The 22,250-nt window shown below is 37.7% G+C and overlaps 1 protein-coding gene across 13 annotated transcripts in view; it reads right to left on the bottom strand.

Moving 5' to 3' along the window:
• DST (dystonin) overlaps positions 1 to 22,250 on the bottom strand; it is a 290,720-nt gene that overhangs the window by 99,986 nt on the left and 168,484 nt on the right. For 9 of the 13 annotated variants that reach the window (XM_041410734.1, XM_041410735.1, XM_041410736.1 and 6 more), the window contains 9 exons: positions 14,637 to 14,771; positions 12,107 to 12,195; positions 11,357 to 11,489; positions 4,714 to 10,302; positions 4,360 to 4,506; positions 3,990 to 4,205; positions 3,660 to 3,806; positions 2,467 to 2,700; positions 986 to 1,138 (listed from right to left, as the gene is read on the bottom strand). In XM_041410734.1, coding sequence (XP_041266668.1) covers positions 986 to 1,138; positions 2,467 to 2,700; positions 3,660 to 3,806; positions 3,990 to 4,205; positions 4,360 to 4,506; positions 4,714 to 10,302; positions 11,357 to 11,489; positions 12,107 to 12,195; positions 14,637 to 14,771 — 6,843 coding nt within the window. The remainder of the gene's footprint in view (positions 1 to 985; positions 1,139 to 2,466; positions 2,701 to 3,659; positions 3,807 to 3,989; positions 4,206 to 4,359; positions 4,507 to 4,713; positions 10,303 to 11,356; positions 11,490 to 12,106; positions 12,196 to 14,636; positions 14,772 to 22,250) is intronic. The other 4 variants (XM_041410743.1, XM_041410748.1, XM_041410745.1 and 1 more) reach the window with 1 other exon arrangement.

Raw genomic sequence — 22,250 nt, 5'->3', positions numbered from 1 at the left:
TTAGTTTTAATTTACCCAAAGCAGTTTTCCTAGTCTGCCTCCCAATTATCTGAGAGGACTTTAATTTTAATGATAACACATTCTCCCAGTTACTGAAACAATGACATTTTTCACCTTCTTGTGCAGTGTAACAATCTTGGAGATGCAAGACAACATTTGATCCTCATTCTAGACCACAGATTTTGCAGCAATTTTAGAATACAGCAGCTAAAACTGCAGCTCATTTTAACACTTCAGCAAGTACACTAGAAGTATTTTCCTGGGGACCCTGTATCGAGAAAAGCTTCTCCTGTGACCAGTAGTGAACTAGTAGACTAGGAGGAGGAAGAAGCAGATTACAAAACCCTTCAGTCCTTTAACTATCATACACTCAATTTCTATCAGGACAGAGTAAAAGCTTATTGATGACTGGATACACCTGAAGAGCAAGGAAAGCAAACCAGTTCAAAGGGGTTTGCTACATGAGGACACAAAAGAGATCGCAAGAAACACTAATACAAACCAGAATTCAAAACAAAGCAAGAGCGAAGCAATAGAAAGCCTAAGGCAAGAGAAAAAATTGCAGAAAATTTTTCAAAGTACTCTGAACAGGAATAAACACTTCCTGATACCAGTTAAAAAGCTGGCTAAGTTATTTTAGCATAATAAACATGTGTGATTTTATCACATTCGACAGGAACAATCTTAAGCTAATACATTAACAAAATTCACACCTGCTTCAAGAGTGCTTCTTGAAATGTGTAGCACATACTCCCTACTCTAGTGTGTCCTCATTTGGAAGTTTCTCTTCTCCCACTGGCACATACTGGAGTGTATTCACAAGCAGCAGTTTAAATGCATGCAACTAAGCCTTTAATTTTGGTAGGTCAAACAAATGCATTTTATTCTCCTCTCACATGACAAGCCTTGTTACTCAACAAAAGAGTCGAGTCACTCTTCTCTGCCCTCAGCCTTCTTTAACTTCTCTGACCAGAAGTGTGCATACCTCCTGTTTGGTCTGGTATTGTTCCAGCTCAGCCTTGCTGTCTCCAATAACAAGAGACTGTCGCTGTCCGATGAGTCGATTTTCAGTCTGTGTAAGCAAATCACAGATTTCCTGCAGTTTCTCCTTGCATTCCTGCTGCCGTTCAGCCACGTCCTATATTAGAGCCAAGTACAATTGAACAGTAAGACAAAAAATCCTCACTTCAGGAACCAACACTCTAACAGACATTAGAAATCTTGGAACATCAATATTGCAAAGCAATATTTTTTAAAGTATGCTGTAAACATGATAGCAGTGGTACAAAGAGCAAGATGAACATACAGAAGTTATGGATAAACCTCAAATATGTTTTAAGTAAAAGAGACCATGTTTGATGGAATTGCCCAATAGAAGTCTGGCCATGCACATATGTGAAGGATGAAATCTCCAAACAGCAGGAGTGAAAATCCAGTCTCTTAACCACTTGAAACCTGTGATAAACACTATTAATTCTGAAAAAAAGGACATCAAAACAGAGGTTAGTTGTGAATGTGAGTTAGCTCTTTTTGGTATGCATAACATGTTACCTGAATAGAAACTGTGAACTTTTTAAGCAGTAGAGAAGAACAAAACATGCAAGCTCATTATTATTACAAAGTCATAGAAAACTTATCTGTGCCTTTCCTATACTCAATTTTATGCTTCTTTCACAAAATATAGTAGAAAGAAATGTTCTTGGAATGGCAAAATAATACAAAGTCTTCAGAATATTAAAGCACTTTTATTTACACATAAACCAGGGGCTGAGGTGGTGATTCTGAGTCCTAACAGTGCTGCTATGAGAGGAGGTGCTGTTAAGCTTCAGCATCTTATCAGCAGCCTCTTTTCACTCTACAAAGGCTGCTTACACTTGCTGAAGAAGTAACTGGCCCAACTTGACTCACAGTTTTCCCAGTGCCCAAACCTAGAACTGCAAGTATCTTGGCTGATTCAATCATCTGTTTGTCCCTCTAACCCATCTCAGTCAAAACAATCCATGCTACACAGGTTTTAACAAATCTGGGTCTTGGACTATGAAGATCTAGAGAAAAGATCACATAAGCAGATGACCTGGCAAACTAAAGGGAAAGAAAATCTTCAGCAAGACCAGAGTGTTATGGAATGGAGCAATAGCAAATTCAGTGATCAAAATAGCTTGGATCAATTACTGATAGAGCTGCTGAAGAAACAACACTTGGGAGAAACCTCAAGTAAATTTCTCTCATTGTTAGAAAGAGCAGACCTGTGTCTGTTCTTAATTTAATATGCTGTTTCTGTGAGTATACCAAGGAAAGACAAAAATGATAATTCACCAAATTTCATCAATATCATTTTTGTAGAACTACAAATGTATCTGTAGTAAAAAGGGAAAAGATAGAAATACACTCAATATTGCATGCTGGTATAAAAATTCCTCATCCATTCAGCACACATTCAGCACACATTTACACAGAAAGGCAAACCTTCTGATCACCCAGCTCTTGCACTGCCTGTAACTGAGTCTCTAAACTTTCCACTTGAGAAGTTATTGCTTCCTGTGCTTCCTGAAAAGATTTCTGGGTGGCATTTAAGAGCCTCAGCAGCTGTTTGCTCTGATTAGGAGAAAGATCTTCAGCATGTTCAGAAATGAAGAACTGAACATCAAACGCAGTGGACTCCAGTTGCATTTTTTTACAGCTGAGCTCTGCAGCACTGTTCTGTAAATGAAGTGAAGGCAATTACTAGAAGCAAAGAAAAATTGAGTACAAATAAACCACAAGTATGCCTATCATCTCTTCTTAGCCCTTATCCCAAAATGCTTTTGGTAGACAATTTAGCCATGGAAAATCAAAACTCAGAATCATACTGTCACATTCAGGTATGACATCAGAACTTGCACATGGTTTGCCTCAGGACAGCTTGTGTCCAAGCAATAAAATACATGATCTTGTACATCTCTGTTGCTTTGGTCTCTCATAGATGTTTGAAAACTAACTGATCTTCAACTCTAAAAGATTTATGGCAGGTTGGATGTAACATTTCTAGGTCTGAAGAGCCAGAAATTTCAAAATATATACTTGAAATCATTCCTATTCTTAACTCCATAGCAAGAATGTCACTATTTCTAGAAATGTGGCAAATTCTGCCAACAGCTACATACTGTGAACCCCCTATGACCATACCATTTCTCTGGAACTCTATTTAAGCACATTAAAACAACTAAAATATTTTTTATTAATCATACATATTGAAGTACATGAACTTTACTAAAAATTTGATCTGTTTTGTTTTCCATTACTCATTTTATAGAGTGTGGAATGAAGACACCTTCTTATCTTTTCCCATCTTGTGTTCTCACATATAATTGATTTGGAAGACAATTAAACGTCAGTGAAGATTCTGAACACAATGCATAAAAATCCAATTTTATTGCAACAAATGTAAATAGAGCCAATACATTTCTCAGTAATCCTAACTTCATGAAACTTTTTTTGCAAGTGAAAAAGCAAATTAACAAGATTTTATTACTGGATTATCTAATAGTTGTCATCTTAAGTAATTATTCTTAATAATCTCTTTAGAGGTTATTGAGAAGGAATAAAAAGCCTAGCTAATAATTAATAATAAGGAGCAACTTTTGTCAGAAACATCAACACCTACCATAAAGAGCACTTACTTTAAATAGCTGTAAACTTTTCTTCATCTCTTCTATATCATGAGTATTCACTGTGAAGCCATTCATGATTTCATTGTTCTCTGTGACCCAGTCTGAAAATTTCTGCAGTTGATTTAAAAGTTGCTGGTGTAATCCTGCAAGCTTAGACTAGAAAGGGAAGTTGTATATTTATTTATGCTCCTGGAAGCTATTCACATTTTCTACTATATTAAATTGAATCATACATGTATCTTTATAATAAGATAAAATAAAGAAAATCCGAATTCCTTTATTTTAGCCCAATTACCTTGAAGTAAATCAAGGTAAAAACAGACACTGCTAAAAACATACCATTTCCAAGTCAACAGCACAGACTATTTGTTTTGCTCGTTTTGAAGATCTATCACAGACCACCAAAAATGCTTCCTGCAAAGAGTCATAGCTTATCTTTAGCTCTTTAAGTTTCTCTTCTGGAATATTCCTCTTACAAGACTTTAAGAATTCTTCTGCCAGCTTCATGTCCTTTTTTAGGATAATTGCAAAGGTAGCCAGTCCTGATTCAAATGACTACAAAGAGAATATATAAAAAATGCTTTAAGTTACTAGGAAAAATGTTTAAATCTGAATTGCTTTAATTACAATTTGAATCTCCCTTTTTAAACCTAAGGGCTATTTCTAGCACTCATCACTGAAGTACAAGCATAAAGAACACTTTACTTACCTCTAGCTGTTCCAGTTCAGCTTTTAGTATTTCCAGGCTGTTGCTAATAGGCTGCTGTTTATCTAGGTGGTTTTTCATATCTTGAAGCACTGCCAAATGTTCTTCCATTTTCTCTGTTAACTTTAAACATTGCTGTACTCCATCAAACTGAAAATTAGTTTTAAAAATAAGAAAAGATTTTCCAAACTGACTTGAAAATAAGCAATAAAAGTCCTTGGGTTTATTAGGATTTATTTTAAATTTATAATCTAATTTTTCAACCATTTTTCCATTTCAATTGTTCTCTCCAGCACTCAGAAAGATCCACACAATTCCACTAACACAGGACACTGAGCACATATTCTTGTTACTTACCATGCTAGTGGGGATGTCTCCCATGACTGCTTCTTCTGTTTTCAAAACAGGCTCAGTAAAGCCTTTGGACAGGCTTTCTGTCTTCCCATGCTCCTGATCACTTTTCCAAGTAGTGGTTGTGTTATCTGCCAATGTTTTCTCTTCATCAATTTCTGATCCAAGTTCTGATTGTTCTGTTGAGGAAAGAGAATACACCCCATCTCCTTTGCCATTACCCTCATGCTCTGTGGTGCTATCAGCAACCTGTGACCTCCTAAGCAAACCATTTATCAGCTCCTCTAACTTGCTTGTACTTTCATCTCCAAGTGAGATTTGAAAAAATTCCAGAAGTTCAGTGGTAGCAAGCTTGGGAACAGGAGCTTTCATGTCTGTTTCACTCTTCCTTTCATCTGAATCAGCTGTCTTTTGCTTGCAGGATTCATGCTTCAGAATATCATGAAGAAGATCAGGACTTCTGCAATCAGGCCAAAGCAGTGAAGGAGCATCACTGTCCTTGGGCTCTGTACTCAGTGTGGTGACCATTAATGCATTTCTAATAGCATTGCTTATTTGCTTCAGATTTGACCCACTAGGCATTTCACTCTCAAGCTGAGTGCTTCTAACCATTTTAAGCAAATTTTGCATTAAAGTTCTGGTATCAGAGTAACTTAGGGGTTCACCTTCCTCTTTGCAGTAAACATGTCCCATTTTCATTTTCCTTTGTAATATATTCTGTAAGTCTTCCATTAGTGTGCCAGACACATCTGCTGATTTTGAAATACCTTCCTTTACTAGAAAGTCTTTGCAGGGTCCCATTTCTTTTTGCAATGACTCCATGGACATTTGTTTTTTGAAACCATTTCCAAGGGAGAAAGTCTCACTGACCATGACATTTTCTCCCTTTGTGTTTTTCAGCATCTCATGTTTGCTCTGGGCACTGTAATTCAACTTAGTCCCCATGCTACTCAGAATTGCAGAAGAAGCATCAGAGGTATGGGTATGTCTCCCAGTAGGTTGCACTTCACTTCCATCCCCTAATTCTTTGGCATCCTCAATACTTCCTAAAGCATTTGCGTGGGAAATCTCACTATCATTGCTGCTTTTGTTTTCTGTAATGTCTATAAGAACATTGTCAGTATTTTGACAGTTAAGTCTCTCTGTTTCTTTCGTTATGCTAATCTCCTTTGGTTTCACTGTATCAGGTGGGGGAAAAGAGTAAGTGTTACATTCACTTGAATGCATTTCTTCCGTATTTAGCAGAAAATCCTTTTCATTTTGTATACCTTTTCCCCCTCCTTCCATGTCCTCAAAACAGAATTCAATTTTATTGAGTTCTGAATGACCACCTTCTTTTATGCATGTTGTATGTTGTTTTAAAGAAGCAGGAATGTTACCATCTCTCTTAAATTCATCTGATCTTGCCCCTTGAATGTCAAGAAAACCTTGATCAACATTTATTTTTTCTTTACTTGCAGTAGAAGTTTCTCTAGCAGCTTTAATTACTGTTGCATCAAATATTTCCCCAAGGTTTTCCATCTGAATGGGACTATTACTTAGCCCCATGACACCAAATTCCTCCATAATATTTACATTATTTTTATTTTCTGTAAGAATTTCAAAACCTCTTTCTATTTGACCATGCTTCCAACTGGTGACTGGATGTATTGGGTCCCTAAGTGAACTATTATCACTCGCATAAGGGGTATCTGTAAGGAATTTATTGTCTGTTTGGGATGAACTTTCCTTTAGTTGTTCCATATAATTTAATACTTTCTGTTCTGCAAGCAGTGCCTCTTTCTGTCCCTGATTTGAATGTAACATTGGCATGGTATTATTGTCTTTATTCATGCTATCAGTAAAGCATTCTGAGAGAAGCAAATTTGTCCAGGTACCTTGGTCTTCATCAGTAGCTTGCTGTAGGTAGGCTGTTACAGAGATGTCAGATTCCACAGTACCATCAAGAAGCTGAGAACCTGGAATTCCAAACTGTGTGTCATTATTCTCTTCACTCTTAGTGTACATCCATTTAGTGTCAAAGGTATTTTCAGACTGAATAGGCTCAGTAGTATCTTGTGGCATCTGTTCACTTTTGATACAAGTCCCATATTCATCTTCTGTTTCCTGCTGCCTGGCTTCTCCACTGGTACATGAAAGACCAACACATCTTTCTTCAGAAATATTTGACATTGATTCACATATTACTGGGGATAGTTTTCCATTTTCATGGTTAGACTGGAATTGCAAAGTATATCCTTTCTTGTGGCCTAAAGAACAGCAGCAGTCATCAATATTCTGATTGTTTTCATTGTTCCTTTCTACATCTTCTACAGACATTAACAGCTGGTCACCTTTACTTATGCACTGATGATGTGAATAAAAAGTATCCATTTCATCTTCACTGTCAGAATCAGTGTCAGAGTCATCATAACTATCATAATCCTCCTCATAATCTTCCCCCTCCTGTGTACTTTCAGATTCTTTCTCACACAGGTCACCTTCTGCTTTCATTTCAACTTCCTCATTCCTGTCTTGTACATCTGCTTCATACATATTCCGTAAACAGCTCAGGCCTCCTTCCTTTGTTCCTTCACTCTCAACAGTAACTGGTAACTCATGCTTCTTCTCTCCAAAACTCCCTGTTCTTTCCCTTCCCTCAAGGATTTTTTCCACAGTCTTGGTATTTACAGAAGCTATAGTTATGCTCTGAGGCTGCCCTTTCACATTTATGTGAACATTCTCTCCAGCATTTGCTGCTAGTTCTTGAAAAGAGCTGGTCTCTTCTCTTACGGTTATTCGACCACCTCTCTCCTCCAGAAAACCTAATGGAACTGATCTCCCAGCCAGTTCTGGCTCTGGTGTATCATCGTCCCCCAACTGCAAGGTGTCAAACCCTTCATCACCTTGAGAAGTGTCAGAGGAATCATCATCATCATCATCATCATCATCATCAATTTGTGGAGTATCATAGACATCGCTGTCATCATCATCATCACCCTGAGGTGTTTCATAGGCATCATCATCATCATCACCATCATCCAAATGAGAGTTGTCCTCTTCAGAGGCTATCTCACCAAATCCATGCTGCAAGCAGGTACCCTCAAGCTGTGGGATGTCATCAACCCCCTCTACTGATGAGTCAGAACTGCTGTAACACGGCAGTAACCTGTGGAATATAAGATCACTTTCTTCTTCTGCCAGCCTTTGTGCTGTGCTGTTACTGTCCCCCAGAAGTGGGCCATCGTGTATGACAGTATCATCACCCAATGAAAGCCTATGGTGCATGTCTATGCTGTCTTGTAGACACAGTTTATTCTGAAAATCAGCACAATCCTCCAGGGATGGCCTTCCATGGATATAAAGACAGTCCTGTAGGGATGGACCTGCATATTCCTGAAGAAGTTGTGCACCATATCTATTGTCTTCAAACTTTGGTGTGAAACAACATTGACTAACCAATTCTTCTGGAAGTCTGTATTCAGTGTCTGCAGTGATGGATGAATCAAGACTTCTCTGCAAATTATCTTTCTTGCTGTTATCCAGTACCATTCTGCTACCGTGAGCTTGAAATATGGGAGGCCCATACTCCGTGCACCTTTCCAGCTCCATGCACCTTTCCAGCTCCCTCCATGTTTCCTTATCTGACAAATCATTCATGCTCAAGGAATTTTGTAATGTTTTATCATTCATGTTTTCATTATCCAGACTGTCTCCCACACAAATCTCTTCTTTTGCTGCTTGTGATAAAAGTCTTGTATTTGAGACATTTGGAAGATATCCTTCAATGTTTCCTGAATTTGTCTGCTGATTGTTATGCTTACAAAGTTCTGTCCACTCAGAAACCTCCAAAAAACCTCTGAGTTCATTTCTTTTCATGGAATTTTGAGTGCTGCTTACTACATTTCTGAGTTCTGCAGGGATAGTTAACTGCATCTCCTGTGTATCATCTGATTGCTCAGTGCCAAGAATATTGCAAACATCTGGCCTACACAAATGGGGATCTTCTTGTGAAGATATGTAATTCCCAAAATCATCAAATTGATTACATACCCTATTATTACAAGAATTCTCAGCACCTGAAAGATCACCCTGAACACTGTCTGCTGACTTTAGGTGAATTCCTTTTGAACTTACATATTTGTTACTAAACTCTATTTCTGACACAGCAGCATTGTATCCAGCACTATCACCTTCCAGCAACATATTGATGATTTCTTCCAGTTGTCCATCATATAACAAAACTCTCTGTCCAGTGTTTGCATCCATATAACTATTTACCATCAGGTAAGACACAAATAGTTTCTTAGCTTCATCTAGATTATGACAAACAGGGTCTTCTGTGCCAGAAACTTCACGTTCCCCCTCACAGCCATGAAATACAGATGGCAGAAATTCATAAGTTGATGACCATTTTGCAGCATTTTTACAAAGGGACTTTAATTCTTCTACATTAGGCATTTTATCTGGTAAAGTCACATTGGTCAAAACAGATACAGTATTACTGTCTATTATCCCTGATTCTGCAGCCTTGTCAAGACTGATTATTTCACAAGTTTCTGGAATGTAAAGTGCAGCTATTTTCTTTCTATCATTCAGTATTTTGAATGCCAGCTCATTTGTAATCATATCTTGGTGCAAAGAAGTTGATACGGGGAATATTTCACCAGTGTGAGGCCAAATTAGTCCCACAAAGCCTCTCTGAGCTTCTAATACCAGCAGAGCACTGGTGGATGATATTAAGTTGCATTGCACAGCTTCATCAACAGTCAAGCGTTGTCCTGAATTTTGACAAAGGATTCCACCAGTCTGAACCTGACGTGTGAGGATCCCACAAGCAGTGTCCTGATCTATCATCCCTTGTCTCATGGCCTCTTCCACAGTCATTCGTTTCCCTGAGTCAGGGTCAATGATACCTCCAGACATTAACTGAGCACCCAGCAGCCTGAACATTGTTTCCCTGTCAATGAGTCCTTCGTGGGCTGCCCTCAAAATAGTTACCTTCCTTCCACATTTGAGCACAATTCTCCCTTTTTCTTGTGGTTTCACAGGTAGGAGTCTTAACCCTGTTGCTTCATGTATTATACTTCTATGAACCATCTGTTCAAGGGAAATTTTCTCAGCACAATTGGGGTCTATGAGATCTTTACACATATCTTGTCTTTCCAGGAGTTTGGAATATAATGTTGGAGAAATGAGATTTCTCTGGAAAGCATTCTGCAAAGATAGCTTTTCTCCAGTAGATGGCAAAATCAAATACCCACTTGAAAGCTGGTTCTCGAGAATTTTAACAGCCAGAGGTTCTGAAATCAGACCTTGTTCTAAAGCTGAAACAACTGGAATATTTGCTAATAATGATTCTGACACAAGCTTCTTTGCATTACTTAATTCTTGCAGCTGCAACAGAATCTGCTCATCAATTAAGGCATGGACTTTAGCTTCTTCCAAATCATAACACACTCCTAATTCTGGAGAAATTATTCCAGAAAGAATCAGCTGATTCTCAAGCAATCTAATTCCAGTGTCATAGTCAAGAAAACCGCTTAAAATAGACTGAAAGACTGAAAGGACTTCTCCAGTTGTTTGGTCAATGACACCAGCAATGACTTTATTCACCTAAAAGGGAATATAAAAGAAAAGTTATCATCATTTTTGGACCGTATTTTTAAAATATTCTTTTGATTTTGAATGCATGTTAAGCATAAAAACATGTACTTACCAGGCCTGGAGGAATGTTGTGAATGTTAGCAGCTCAAATGCACAAGTGATCTATGTCAGTCATTCAACAGCACACGATGTGATAAAAGATTTAAAACCAACATGCATCTGTGAATTGAGAACCTATGCTTTGCATACATAAATAGGGTTAGTGAAAGACAATAGAAGAAATGATTGCAGAGAGGGCAAATAGAACATATACCTGAAAGGCACATTTTCATGCTATAAATGTCTATGAAAGGTTAGAATATTTGGAAACGGTATGTGATTCAACACAACCATACTATTCATGTTTACAGCATACAGCATTTCTGTATATACACTCAACAGTATGGAATCAGATACTCCAGTACCAAATATTGCATTTAGTTTGCATGGAAAGCATGAAGTCAGTTTGACAACATTATTTCAACTCATTACACAGATTCTGCCTCTGTATGTACACGAGAATACTCGCTCCATATTTAAGACTAATATCCATTGACAAATATATTCATAGTGTCTCAGAGAAAATGATGTTTTCATACCCAGAAAATATTTTAAAAAACCTGAAAGCAGATCACTTCTAGGACATTTCTGAGTGATATATGGGAGAGATTAACATGATATTTTACGGTGTCATTTTTGCAGCAGAAACACAGACTTATCTAGCAGTCAAAGAATGGCTTTTAAGAGAAGAGTTAAGAGATGAATGATTTGCTTATCTTTCGTCATGCAAGGCACACATTATTAAGACTCTTCAAAAGAAGTCTGATGAATAGAATGCTCATGTGCACAGGTAAGGTCAACATACAGTATTTCATAGCAAATACACAACACCTTCAGTCAATTAAACATCTAGTTCCTTCCACACACTGTTAATTGCAGCTTCTTCTTTTGCTGATCATGTGTGGTTTGAAAATCATGCAAGAAATCTCAAGAGAAACTGAAATCTGTGTTTGAATCTTGTTACCTTTTCTTCCATCTTTTCATCACCTAGATGTGCTTCCTGCAGCTGCTTCAAAGCTTCGTTGGATAACAAGCTGTAGCTTTCCTGGAGGGATCTAACTTGCTTTTCCATTTCATGTCTCTCTTCATCTGTCATTCTATTATGAAAAAAAAAAAAATTGAAGGAGGAGATCTCTGGGTAATTTGTAACTTGTTGAGAGTGATCTGCCTACCTTTACTTAAAAATGGGGAGCAGAAATTAGTACAAGTAGTCTGGAAAAAATACAGCCTAATTACCAAGATGTTCAAAAAAGCTACAACCTGATTGCAGTTATTCAGGAAAAGAAGCATTTAACCTTTGCACTGGTCTTTGTCTACTGAGTGCCAGGCAAAACAGGTAACATAACCATCAAGGAGTCATGGTCATGAGATATCTCAGCAATTTAGTAAATTTAACTGTCTGTTTTAAGACACAGATGAAACAATCTTGTGATAGGGATTTCAAGTATTCATTTACTATAAATTTGTTAATTATTCTGATTTCAAATGAAATTTAAATATCTAATAATTTTAAGAAGACCAGAGGTATACAAACCAAGTCAAATTCTTGAAATTAACAAAATTGCATCAAGCTTCACCAAATGAGAAGACAGAAAACTCCCAAACTGTATGTGACATGCAATTAGATCTATAAGGATATTATTTTTTTCTAAGCAAACAGTATGTATTGATTCAATTAATTTACATTATTTGAAAAATAAGAAAAATGGCATACTTGTCACTGTGCTTAGCTAAAAATGACTGAGTAGTCTGCAGAGCTTCAGCTATTTGTTCTTTCTTGGTTGACATTTCATGAAGGGAAATCTGAAAAATAGATAACCTGTGTTCAAGACTTAATAATGTACATAAATAAACAAAACAAACAAATAAACAAAACCTTATTTGTATCTGGGACTAATCTCAATAATAAAAAAGCTTGATTTTTTAAAAAATTCTGGCTATTGGTAGAGCAGTATTATTTATTGTAATTGCATCATTTACATATGACTAAGTCATTGCTATATGTCTTTTGATTAAGGAAGCTGTCTTTAGAAAACTACTGGGCAAAACAAATACAATATTTCAAAATGCTATTTGATGGGAAGTTAACCAATCATTTAAAATCACTTACTATAGTTGGCACAGTTTATAGCAGCTTTATAAAGATTGTGTATGATAGTCAAGTTCAAAATGAGAGATAAGAAATTTTTGAAAAAACATATCAGAAGACCACAAGCCTTCATTAAATTCAGTAACAGAGACAAATGCAATAAGAGACACATAGGAAAAAAAATGAATTATTAATTAATATTTTCCACAGTATCAGTTCTGCGCCATCCCCACTGAAGGACTTGTTCTGGTAGAGGAATGTCTGGGAATTTCATCTTCTAACTTTCTTGAAAATCTCCCTGCAGTCTCACCAAAGAAAAGCACTCATAAAGGCAAATTATCAAAAAGGAGTTCTGTAAGCTGGAGATGTTTTCAACATAGGTGCTTGGTCTCAAGCAAGGTGCTTGGGCCTTTCATTCCCCCGGGTCTGGACACAACCAGCCTGCCCTTCTCTGCATCATACCAAAGGGCCCAAAAAAATCTCCCTTTGCAATGACCACCAGCAAGCCACAATCTCATCACTTGTACTGCTTGCACAGGAACCAAGAGAACCACTGGATGCACTATGCAAGAAGATGAGGTGAGCAGGCTGAAGCAGCAGATGGGGTCACAAAAGCCACTTTACTCAGGGAACCAGTGTCACTGTGGCTGCTGTGTGCACCCTGTCACTACTGGCATAGCTTTTCTTCCCAGTACCTGGCTACACTCCATAGCAACCCCTATCCTCTGTGTGAAATGTATTTCAGCTGACAATGTATTTAGCTATGAAATCACCAGTTTCTACATGTTTCTACACAACTTATCATTGGTATTACAAGGTATCATTGCTATTCAGTGGAGACACAAACTCAGGCACCTCTGAAAGGTGCAGCCACCTCGCCAGGCCATTTCTGATGGGAAGCAAAGACACTCAGCAAACACCCATCTCCCCCAGGAAGCCCAGACAGCCAACTCACAGGTTACTCACTGGAGGCTCAGGTTGGATAGAGGAGATGATACCCACAGTTGCTGTGGCAAGCTGAGATATCCTAAGGAGTTGAGAGCTGGCCCAGCACTGATAAAGGTTTGCAGTGCAGTCATTAACAAGGGCAGAAGAGGACCAGCATTGAATGCTTTTGCAAATCCTGATTTTAACTACTAGCAATTTACCAATCAATATGTTCAAATCAGTGCAAGCTTACTTCCTCCTGTAGATACAAGGACAGACTCAGAGCTAGCACTGGTCCACTCTGAACAAGCTACATGCCGGAACAGTGGTCATCAGAACTGCCACTTTCCCAACAGCAAGCTGGACTTATGCACGTGCTGGTCCAGTGGCTCTGGCACCAGAAAGCATCACCAAAATAAAAACATAGGAACAGGATGCCAAGAGGGCCAAAATCACGTTTGCATGACAGATCCAGCAGTGGATGTGGACAAGACACTGCTCTGTCCCTCTGCTGCTCAGTGTGCAGGTAAGCCTTCACCTACTGAAACTTTTTAGGTGTAACTAATCTATTTCATGGGGCAAACCCAGCAGAGAAGGCCCTAGAAATGACATGAAACTTCACAGATGGAAATTTATGGTCTGAGATACAACTGCACACAGTGACAATGTCCTGTTAAATACAAAGGCAACATGACAGGCCACTCCAACAGCATCCGGACTAGTGTGATAACAAAGAGGCCTCAGTCAACATCTGCTGTACTTCCTAGGACAGCAGTTTTGACTATACCTTAAGAGGACCACTCAGATTAATTTTTCAAAAGCAAATAAATAGAAACTTGGCCCTCAGGCCCCTCCTACCAACTTTCTCCTTCCTGGTGCCCAAAATGCTGTCCTGATAGGATGCACTCTCCCTCTATGAAGGCTGACATATGGTGTGCAGGGTCCAGTTTCTCTAAACTGGCATTTTGCAGTGTCAGAACATGGCACACGGTAGGAGTCTGGAAAAAGCAGTGGGAGCTTATTCTTGAGTAACATGCTTGTGTCCCTAAACATTGATGTTTATTTATCCAACTGTCTACTCACAACGAAATGTGAAATTATGTCCTGAGGAAAATGTGGATGGTGATTTGTAGGTGGGGAAAATGTATTTATGGATTATTTTGGCATTTTAATCAATGCAGAAACCTAAAAAGAGGAAGTGGTGCTTTATCAAAAGACATCTGTGTACCTGCTGCTTAGGTAAATCTGTCTTTTCAGCCTTTTCTCCTTCTTCTTTACTGAGTGTCTTGCTGAGGTTTGACACCCATTTCAGTAAATCCCCAGCTTTCTCAACATGTTCCTTCTTTTCCTCTTCCATTGATTTCTGATGAGTGCCATGAATTGTAAAGAAACATGTAAATGTAAATTGTTGAAATATGTAACATTAATGTCTGTAGAATCACAATTCTATCACAATGCCATTATTATCACCACATAAACATTAAATTATTTCTTTTTTATTTACTACCACATGCATTACTATGACACTTTGATGTAGGAACAAAAATGCCACATAATTACAAACAACAAAAGAATGCCTCAAGTGATTTTTAATTATGATAAATGTGCTTATTCATACACACATACAATCATTATAAAATGATTGATAGCAAGAAAAAGCATAGTTTCCCAGCCATTACTCAGCAGATAAAATCTAAAAAGCATTTGTATATAAAGTATCTTTGAATTGCTGCCTTTGCATTACCCTCAGATAAGGATATGTACAACCAGTATAACATAACAGTATTTTGCACATTATTTTGCATGTTATTATGCACATAGATTACCAAATTACAATTAGGACAAACACACTGCTTTTATGTCTACAGAAACAATAAAAAATAAAAGTAAAACACTTAGACATTTAATCCTTTTCTGCACAGCAAAACATACTCCTTTTCATATAAGTGCAATCTGATAGGTGGACACTTATCAATACTGAGAAAACCTGCTTAACCCTTCCATGTACCGTAAGTAAAAATGAAAACATTTTATTTCAATGGAATTTTTAAAAATTTGATGTGTAATTGCAATTCATTTGCCTATTAGAGCAGAAAATAATTCTAAGAAAAAAAATACTATGAAAGAGAAAAACTCAGGACAGGAAACACAACTTTCTGGTGTAAGCAGCCCCTTAAAATTAATGAAATATCAGTGTGAGGAAAAGTACTGATGCATGTGTGCTTACTGCACTGCAGATTTAATTCGTGCATATTTTATTGCCAGTCTTGTAAAACAAATGGTATCTGCAGACTGATTTGTAATTTTAATTTAAGTAACGGGTCACATGAAATACTACACATGAAATACTCACAAAATGATCAATCCCTCTCAACTTATTGTAGGAATATGATTCTTGTCTCACCTAAGTCTACCAACTTTGAACTTCATCAATTTCATTATAATTTCTCATTTACACTACCTACATGTAAAGTAATGACAGACAAGGCCTTCAGGAAAAGACTGAACACATAGATTGCATTTTGAAATTATGAATCTGCCTATCTGTAAATTTCAGTTTTGCAATAAGTAATATCTAATTCCGGTTTTAGTGGTTTATGCTAATTAGTTGTTCATAGCAATTAGTTTTACAGCAACTAATCAATGCTAGGAAACACCACTTATGATTTTTCATAAAGGCCATCACAGGTATTTTCTTTAACATATTTTAATGCAGAGCCCAAAATGAGTATTAATATCTTTTGTCCACTATGAATTATAGTAAAGACTGGAAATTCCTGTCTTCATGGGCTGAGCTGCTTCTAACAACCGCAGCCCAGTGTGGCAATCAAAAACAGCTCTATCTAAAGCTTCTTTGTAGGTTATCTTCTTCTTAGTTTTGGGGCATGTTAAAACTTTACTGTGCAATTTTTCATCCTTCATCTTTGTAGCTGTGATAGCATCAATAATACCATTCTTAATTGCATCTTCCATTGTTAATCTGGAGTGAGACTTTGGATCTATCAAGCCACCGGTCAAGTACTGATACTCCAGGCAGCGCATGCCCATTTCTTTGTCTATGGCACTTAAATGCACAGCTTCAACAGCTGACATGACAGTGTTCCTTACAGGATGAATGATCCCAGTAAAGATCAGCTCACACTGCTGGATTTGCTTGGCACAACCATCATCAATTAACTCCCTTTGCAAAGCCTCTGAAACACTGTACTTTTTCCCTGTAAATGGATCAATTACACCTCCTGTACTAACCTGAGCTTCAAGACATCGGAGGGCAGTAACTCTGTCTACCAAATTTTTGCGTGAGGCTTTCAAGACTGGAATTCTTTCATTGGTTTCAGAAAGCCAGAACCCTGCAATAGGACTGTTTAAGTCTTTATTTGGCTGTGAACTGCTAACTAAAATATCACCAAACTCATTAACTGTGATGAGGCCCTCCTTATATTTGTTGACTAGTGCTCTGTCAATTCTACCCTGATTTAAGGTCTCCTCAATATTAAACTGTACACCCGTTTTAAGATCTGTAAGCAAAAGAAAAGAATTTCCATCAGAGTCAAAACACGTAGACTCCTTCCAATCAAATTCCTGTTTCGAAAGCTCAAGATATGTAGCTTTATCAATGTAATTTTTTTTATAAGCCTCATATGTAGTCATTTCAGTTCCCGTGTCAACATTTATTACAGAAGTTTTATGACTTTTCTCTGCTGATGGGCTGCTTATTTTCCTTTCGCCAACTGGAAGCAGAAAGCATTTACTGCTTACACTGAACAAACACATTTTCAGCAAATCACAGTAGTACATAGCTTTCCTGTTATTTGGATTGTGAAAACATTTTGCATTACTTGAAGGTTCATGCAAAAATTTTAAAATTGTGTTATTAAGCAAGCCAAGCTGCACAGCAGCTTCTGAAGGTACACGAACACTTCTTACAGGATCAATAACCCCCCCACATGCAATTTGAGCCTCAAGGATATTTTTACCTTTTTGTCTTTCTAAAAGTTGAGCTTCCACAGCCTGAAATACAGATAGCACTTTGCCAGAACAGCAATAACCCAGAACAGCTTTCTCTGCCTCAAGCAGTCTACTCTTGAATTCACTGTCTGCAAGCCCTCTAACAACTGAATCATCAACAGAGAATTTCTGACCTGTTGTGGGATCAATAATGAAACCAGTAGCGGCTTGGGCCTCTAAAAATGCTAAGGCCAGTGCTTTTCCCATGATTTTTCTCTTTGCTGCTAAAGCAAAAGAGAGTATCTCTTTGCTGGATTCAAGGTACAGCCCAGCTATAGCTGTAGGTTTAGTTAAAAATTTTTCAAGACTTTTCTGAACCTCATCAACAGTTTTCTGCCCTGAAATGAGCTGCTCAACAGTGAGCCTGTCTAAAAGTTGAACTTCAGTCAACTGCCTGGCAGTTACATCATGTCGGAGACCTTGAAATTTAATAGCATCATATTCCTCTGTAAAATATTCCAGCTGAGTAGCATCATCAACAGTTCTCAAAACCTCTTCTCCTAAGAAAGAGCTCATCTTTGCAAAGTCTTCTTTCCTAAACCCTTCTGAAGTTTTGTATCCCTGAAACATTCTCTCTTCATTACCAAAAGTCTTGTCATTTTCTTGGTTTAATGTTGTGACTTCAACATGCATGTCATAGTGCTTGTTCTTCACTATCTGTAAATAGGAAGTTTTTGTCACAGTGAGAAATACAACTGCAGACATAATTCACTCCTAAATCCACCACCAGAGAAACCAAAGAAAGAACTCGAATACAAGTCAGAAAGGAGAACTGCTACTAGGATTGGCGAGCAGAGATATAAATAGCTTGAGTTTTGAAGTGCATTTGTCATTTCAAATATTTATTCAATAACAGGAATATGACTAGACTAAACATCAGTAACTGTTGTTTGTAACTATACGAGCTTACTGCTCTTAAACAAAACTTACTTTGATCAATAAAGATACAACAGTGTATGTGAGTTCCTATTTTCAATACAGATTTTTAAAATAATCTTTCTTAGGCATTAACAATCCCGGTAGTAAGCGCTAATATAAAGCTTTTTGTGTTAAGTAAGACAGAAGTGGTTCCCTTCACCAAGGTAGGAACATAATACTAAACAGAATAGTAATAAAGCATAACCAAAACCGACCAACCAAATGAACTAGTAAAAGGCACCGTTAGGAAGGCAAACCCTCACAAAATGTAGTTTGTACCTCCAAGGGATGCAGTTTTACCAATCCTAATTCATGTTTTGTGTCTTCTCCATGTCTAATGGTTTGTCTGGAACTGTGTAGGCTCCTGTTTCTCAGTGTGTCCCTTTCAGATGTTCCAGAGATTTGGCTTGGTTTATCAAAAGTTATCTGGAACTGTGTACTCGTCTGCGAAACAAACTCTGTAAAAGACTGGGAACTTGAATCTTCTAATGATTGGTTTATGCTTGACAGCTGAAACTGCACCTCTCTTGGTATTGTGTCATCAGCACTCACATACAATGTATTTTCTTCTATTTGATCAGATTTAAAACCTGATCTTTCCTGTTTCTGCCTTAACAAAGGTGAGGTACGTGGAGGAAGCTGTTCAAATTCTTTAGCTGCAGTCTCACTCAGGTAATTGAAATCATTCCCTCTTCTCTCACAGCTCAATTTAAATCCTGAATCTTGGAGCTTATTATTTTGTTGAACTTCATTCTGAAATGAAAGAAACCTATGTTCACTCTCCCTGACCTGCAGCTCCATCTTCTGTTTCAAGCTCTCAACCATGCGCTTCTGCGCTTCCAATTCTTCCTCGAGTTTCCTGCACTTCTGGTGATAGTCCATCTCAGCCTGCTTCCCTTGCTGTAGTTGTTCATGGCATTTTTTGAGCCTTTCTTGCAGATCTTCCATTTGCCTCTTGTACAACATGATGTTTTCCTCAGCCATATGCTTTTCTTGCTGAAGAGCAACACATTCCAGTTTTATACCAGATATGTCCTTTTCTGTGATGCTATGGGATTCCAGTAATTTTTCAACTTTTTTCCTAAATTCCTCTGCAGAATGTTTAAACTTAATAGATTCTTCCTGAAATAGAATCATCTTCTTGCGTGCCATCTGCTCATCTAGAGTCTTCTGATGGAGTTCGTCCTGCAATTTTTTTAATTTGTTACTTAGTTCTTGTATATGAGCTTGTTGTAGTGCCATCTTCTGCTCACTCATTCTCTTTTCCACAGTTAGAGCATTCATCTGAGCATTTAAATTTTTAACCTCCCAGTCAAAGCTAAGGGTGGAAGCATTTTGTTTATCACATTTTTGTTTATAGTCACTAGCTAAGTCTTTTGTTTTTGCAAGATCAACTTCTAGGCTTTTGATTTTACATATAAATTCTTGCTCAATTATTGTTTGTTTGTGCAATTGTTCATTTGTTGTGCGCAATTGTTCTTTGAAACCATCTGCTAGGGCTTTCAAAGCATCATTTTTCCTCTGAATATTTTCTTTTTCCAAAGTCATCTTCTCTGATTCAGATTGAATTTGCTTCATCAGTAGTTTTGTTTCAGTGTTCCACTTATTAAGATCTTCTATCTGTTTTTTCAATGTTTCTGACACCTGATTGCTTTTGGTTAATTCACTCTTCAGCATCTGAATTTCATGCTGGTTTTCTTTCTCTACTTTCGTTTTTTGAAGCAATTGTTCTTTAATTTTCTTATATTGGTCTTGAAGATTATTTGCTTCTCCTTTACATGACTGTGTTCTGTGTTCAGCTGCCAGCTTCTCTTTTTGAAGGGAACTGATTTGTGAATTTAAATTTTTGATAGTGATTTCAGTTTTTGTCTGTGATCTGGTTAATTCCTCTATTTCTCTTTTTAGCTGTGTCTTTTCTTGCTGAACAGACTTCAGGTCCTCCTGATAGTTCATCTTAAGTTTTTTAAGTTCCGTATTTTCTTGCATCACCTCTTCGGCTTTACCTGCAGTTCTCTGTAGCTGCCTGTCCAGTTCTTTCAACTGTTGCAAATACCCCTGCTCTACTTGGTCTTTTTCCTCCAACTTAATTTTTAGGCATTTAAGTTCACTGTTGACTTTATCTAGTTTTTCTTTTAATAAACGAGACTTTTCTTCTGTTGATGATTTTTGAAGTTCAATTTCATTCATTTCATATTTCAGGTCTTTAATAGTTTTATCGGCTTTTTTGTTAGCAAGGGTCAACTCATCTATCTTTTGTTTAAGCTCTTCTACTTTTTTGGCTTCTAGTTTCCTCTGGAAACTTGTAATTTCAGAGTCAATCCTACACTGGCTGCCTTGCCCAGCTGTGAAAGTTGGCAGGGAAGTTTCTCTAGTTACAGAGTATATGCCTTCAACAACCTTCCTTCTGGATTCAGTTGTTTCTCTTTCTTGGAGTTTTATTTCTGAGAGGTTCCCTTTAAAGTCAAGATCTTGTTCCATTTGCTTGATGAGCTTCATAAGTTTCTCTTCTCCATCTGTTTTTTTCTTCAGTTCCTGCATCAATGTTTTTTTTTGTTTCTCTAAATCATGAAGATTAGTATCTTTTCTTCTTAGAAGCTCTTCAAGGTTTCTTCTGGTAAAAGTGCTTTCTTCTATTTGATTTCGAAAAGCACGGAGGTTTTCTTCCAGTATACTTCTTTGAGTCTCTGCCTGAAAAATGAACTGCCTTACACATTCCAGCTCCTGCTCTGCATCTGCTTTCTCTCTCTCAATGCTTTCTAGATCTATACGACACTGCTTTGCCTCTTGCTCAGCTTTGGTCTTCTGAAGACAGATCTCTTCCATCTCCTTTTGCTGCTTCTTCCGCTCTTTTTCTGCAGCTTCTCTCACTTTAGGAAGCTCCTGTTCCACTTGGTTTTTTTGTTTCTTCATATTCTCCAATATCTCCTCAAGTGTTTTTACCTTTCCCATGAGTTTTTTATTCTCATCAGCTGTGTTATTTTGCTGTGCCATTAGATCTGAATATGCCTGACGTGCGGATGCTTCCTTACTCTTTAAAATCTGTAAAAGAATAAGATAAGTTGGAATGCACTTTTTGTAATACAGCATATGGAATGTATTAGGCTCTTAGAAAAGCAGAAGGGAAAATACTTACTCATGCATACATGGTATGTCCAACAAGCAGGATGAGCAGTTCCCACCACCATCACCTTCTCTTGAAGGCTTCAGGAAATTACCATTAGCCGAATATGAAACCCTTGACAAAGACATCCACAAAGCGAAGAAATCCTGAAGCTTCTCACTTCAGTCAGATGCCTCTTAGCAGGAAAGCAGCACCAAACAACTCACTTTGGCTTTCTCTCCAAACAAATAGGCAGAGCAAACAATGACCCAAATACAGTGTGCAAGAACTCGCAAGGAGAAAGTGGCCTACCATTTCTCAATCAGTTCAGCAGAAGCTGGAACAAGGATTTAAGCTTGCAAGCATAAATGACACAAGAAAAGTATGGAAATCCCCTCCAAGAAAAGAAACAGTATCTTAGAGCCAAGATGCAGCAGCTCCAGAAAGCGCAGTATCCAAACCCCTGTACATCTGTGCTCCATGGTGTGCTCCCCAGTCCCAGTGCCCCCACTGACCCAGCTGGGGACTAGTAAGAGCACAGCTGCTCTGTAGTGTAGACACAAAAGTGTAAACATGGTAATTAGGAAAACCCTAATGAAAACCAGTTGGCTGGTAGCCTCCATATATTGGCAGATCCAGAGCAAGTCTTTTAAGCAAGAAGTGTAATCACCAGTAATAATATGGTTGAAACTATACATACCTTGTCTTCATTAGCACTGTTGTGGGCTAAGTAACCAAATGTGAGCTAACATGAAGTAAGAACACACCTATATTCCTATGATCATATAAACAGGGCATGAAGGGTAACAACAGCAA

The sequence above is a fragment of the Onychostruthus taczanowskii genome, unplaced genomic scaffold (genome assembly GCF_017590055.1).
Source record: "Onychostruthus taczanowskii isolate IOZ18803 unplaced genomic scaffold, ASM1759005v1 scaffold33, whole genome shotgun sequence".
Taxonomy (NCBI): Eukaryota; Metazoa; Chordata; class Aves; order Passeriformes; family Passeridae; genus Onychostruthus; species Onychostruthus taczanowskii.
Note: the sequence above shows the minus strand (reverse complement) of the source record. Positions and strands in the feature narration are given on the sequence as shown.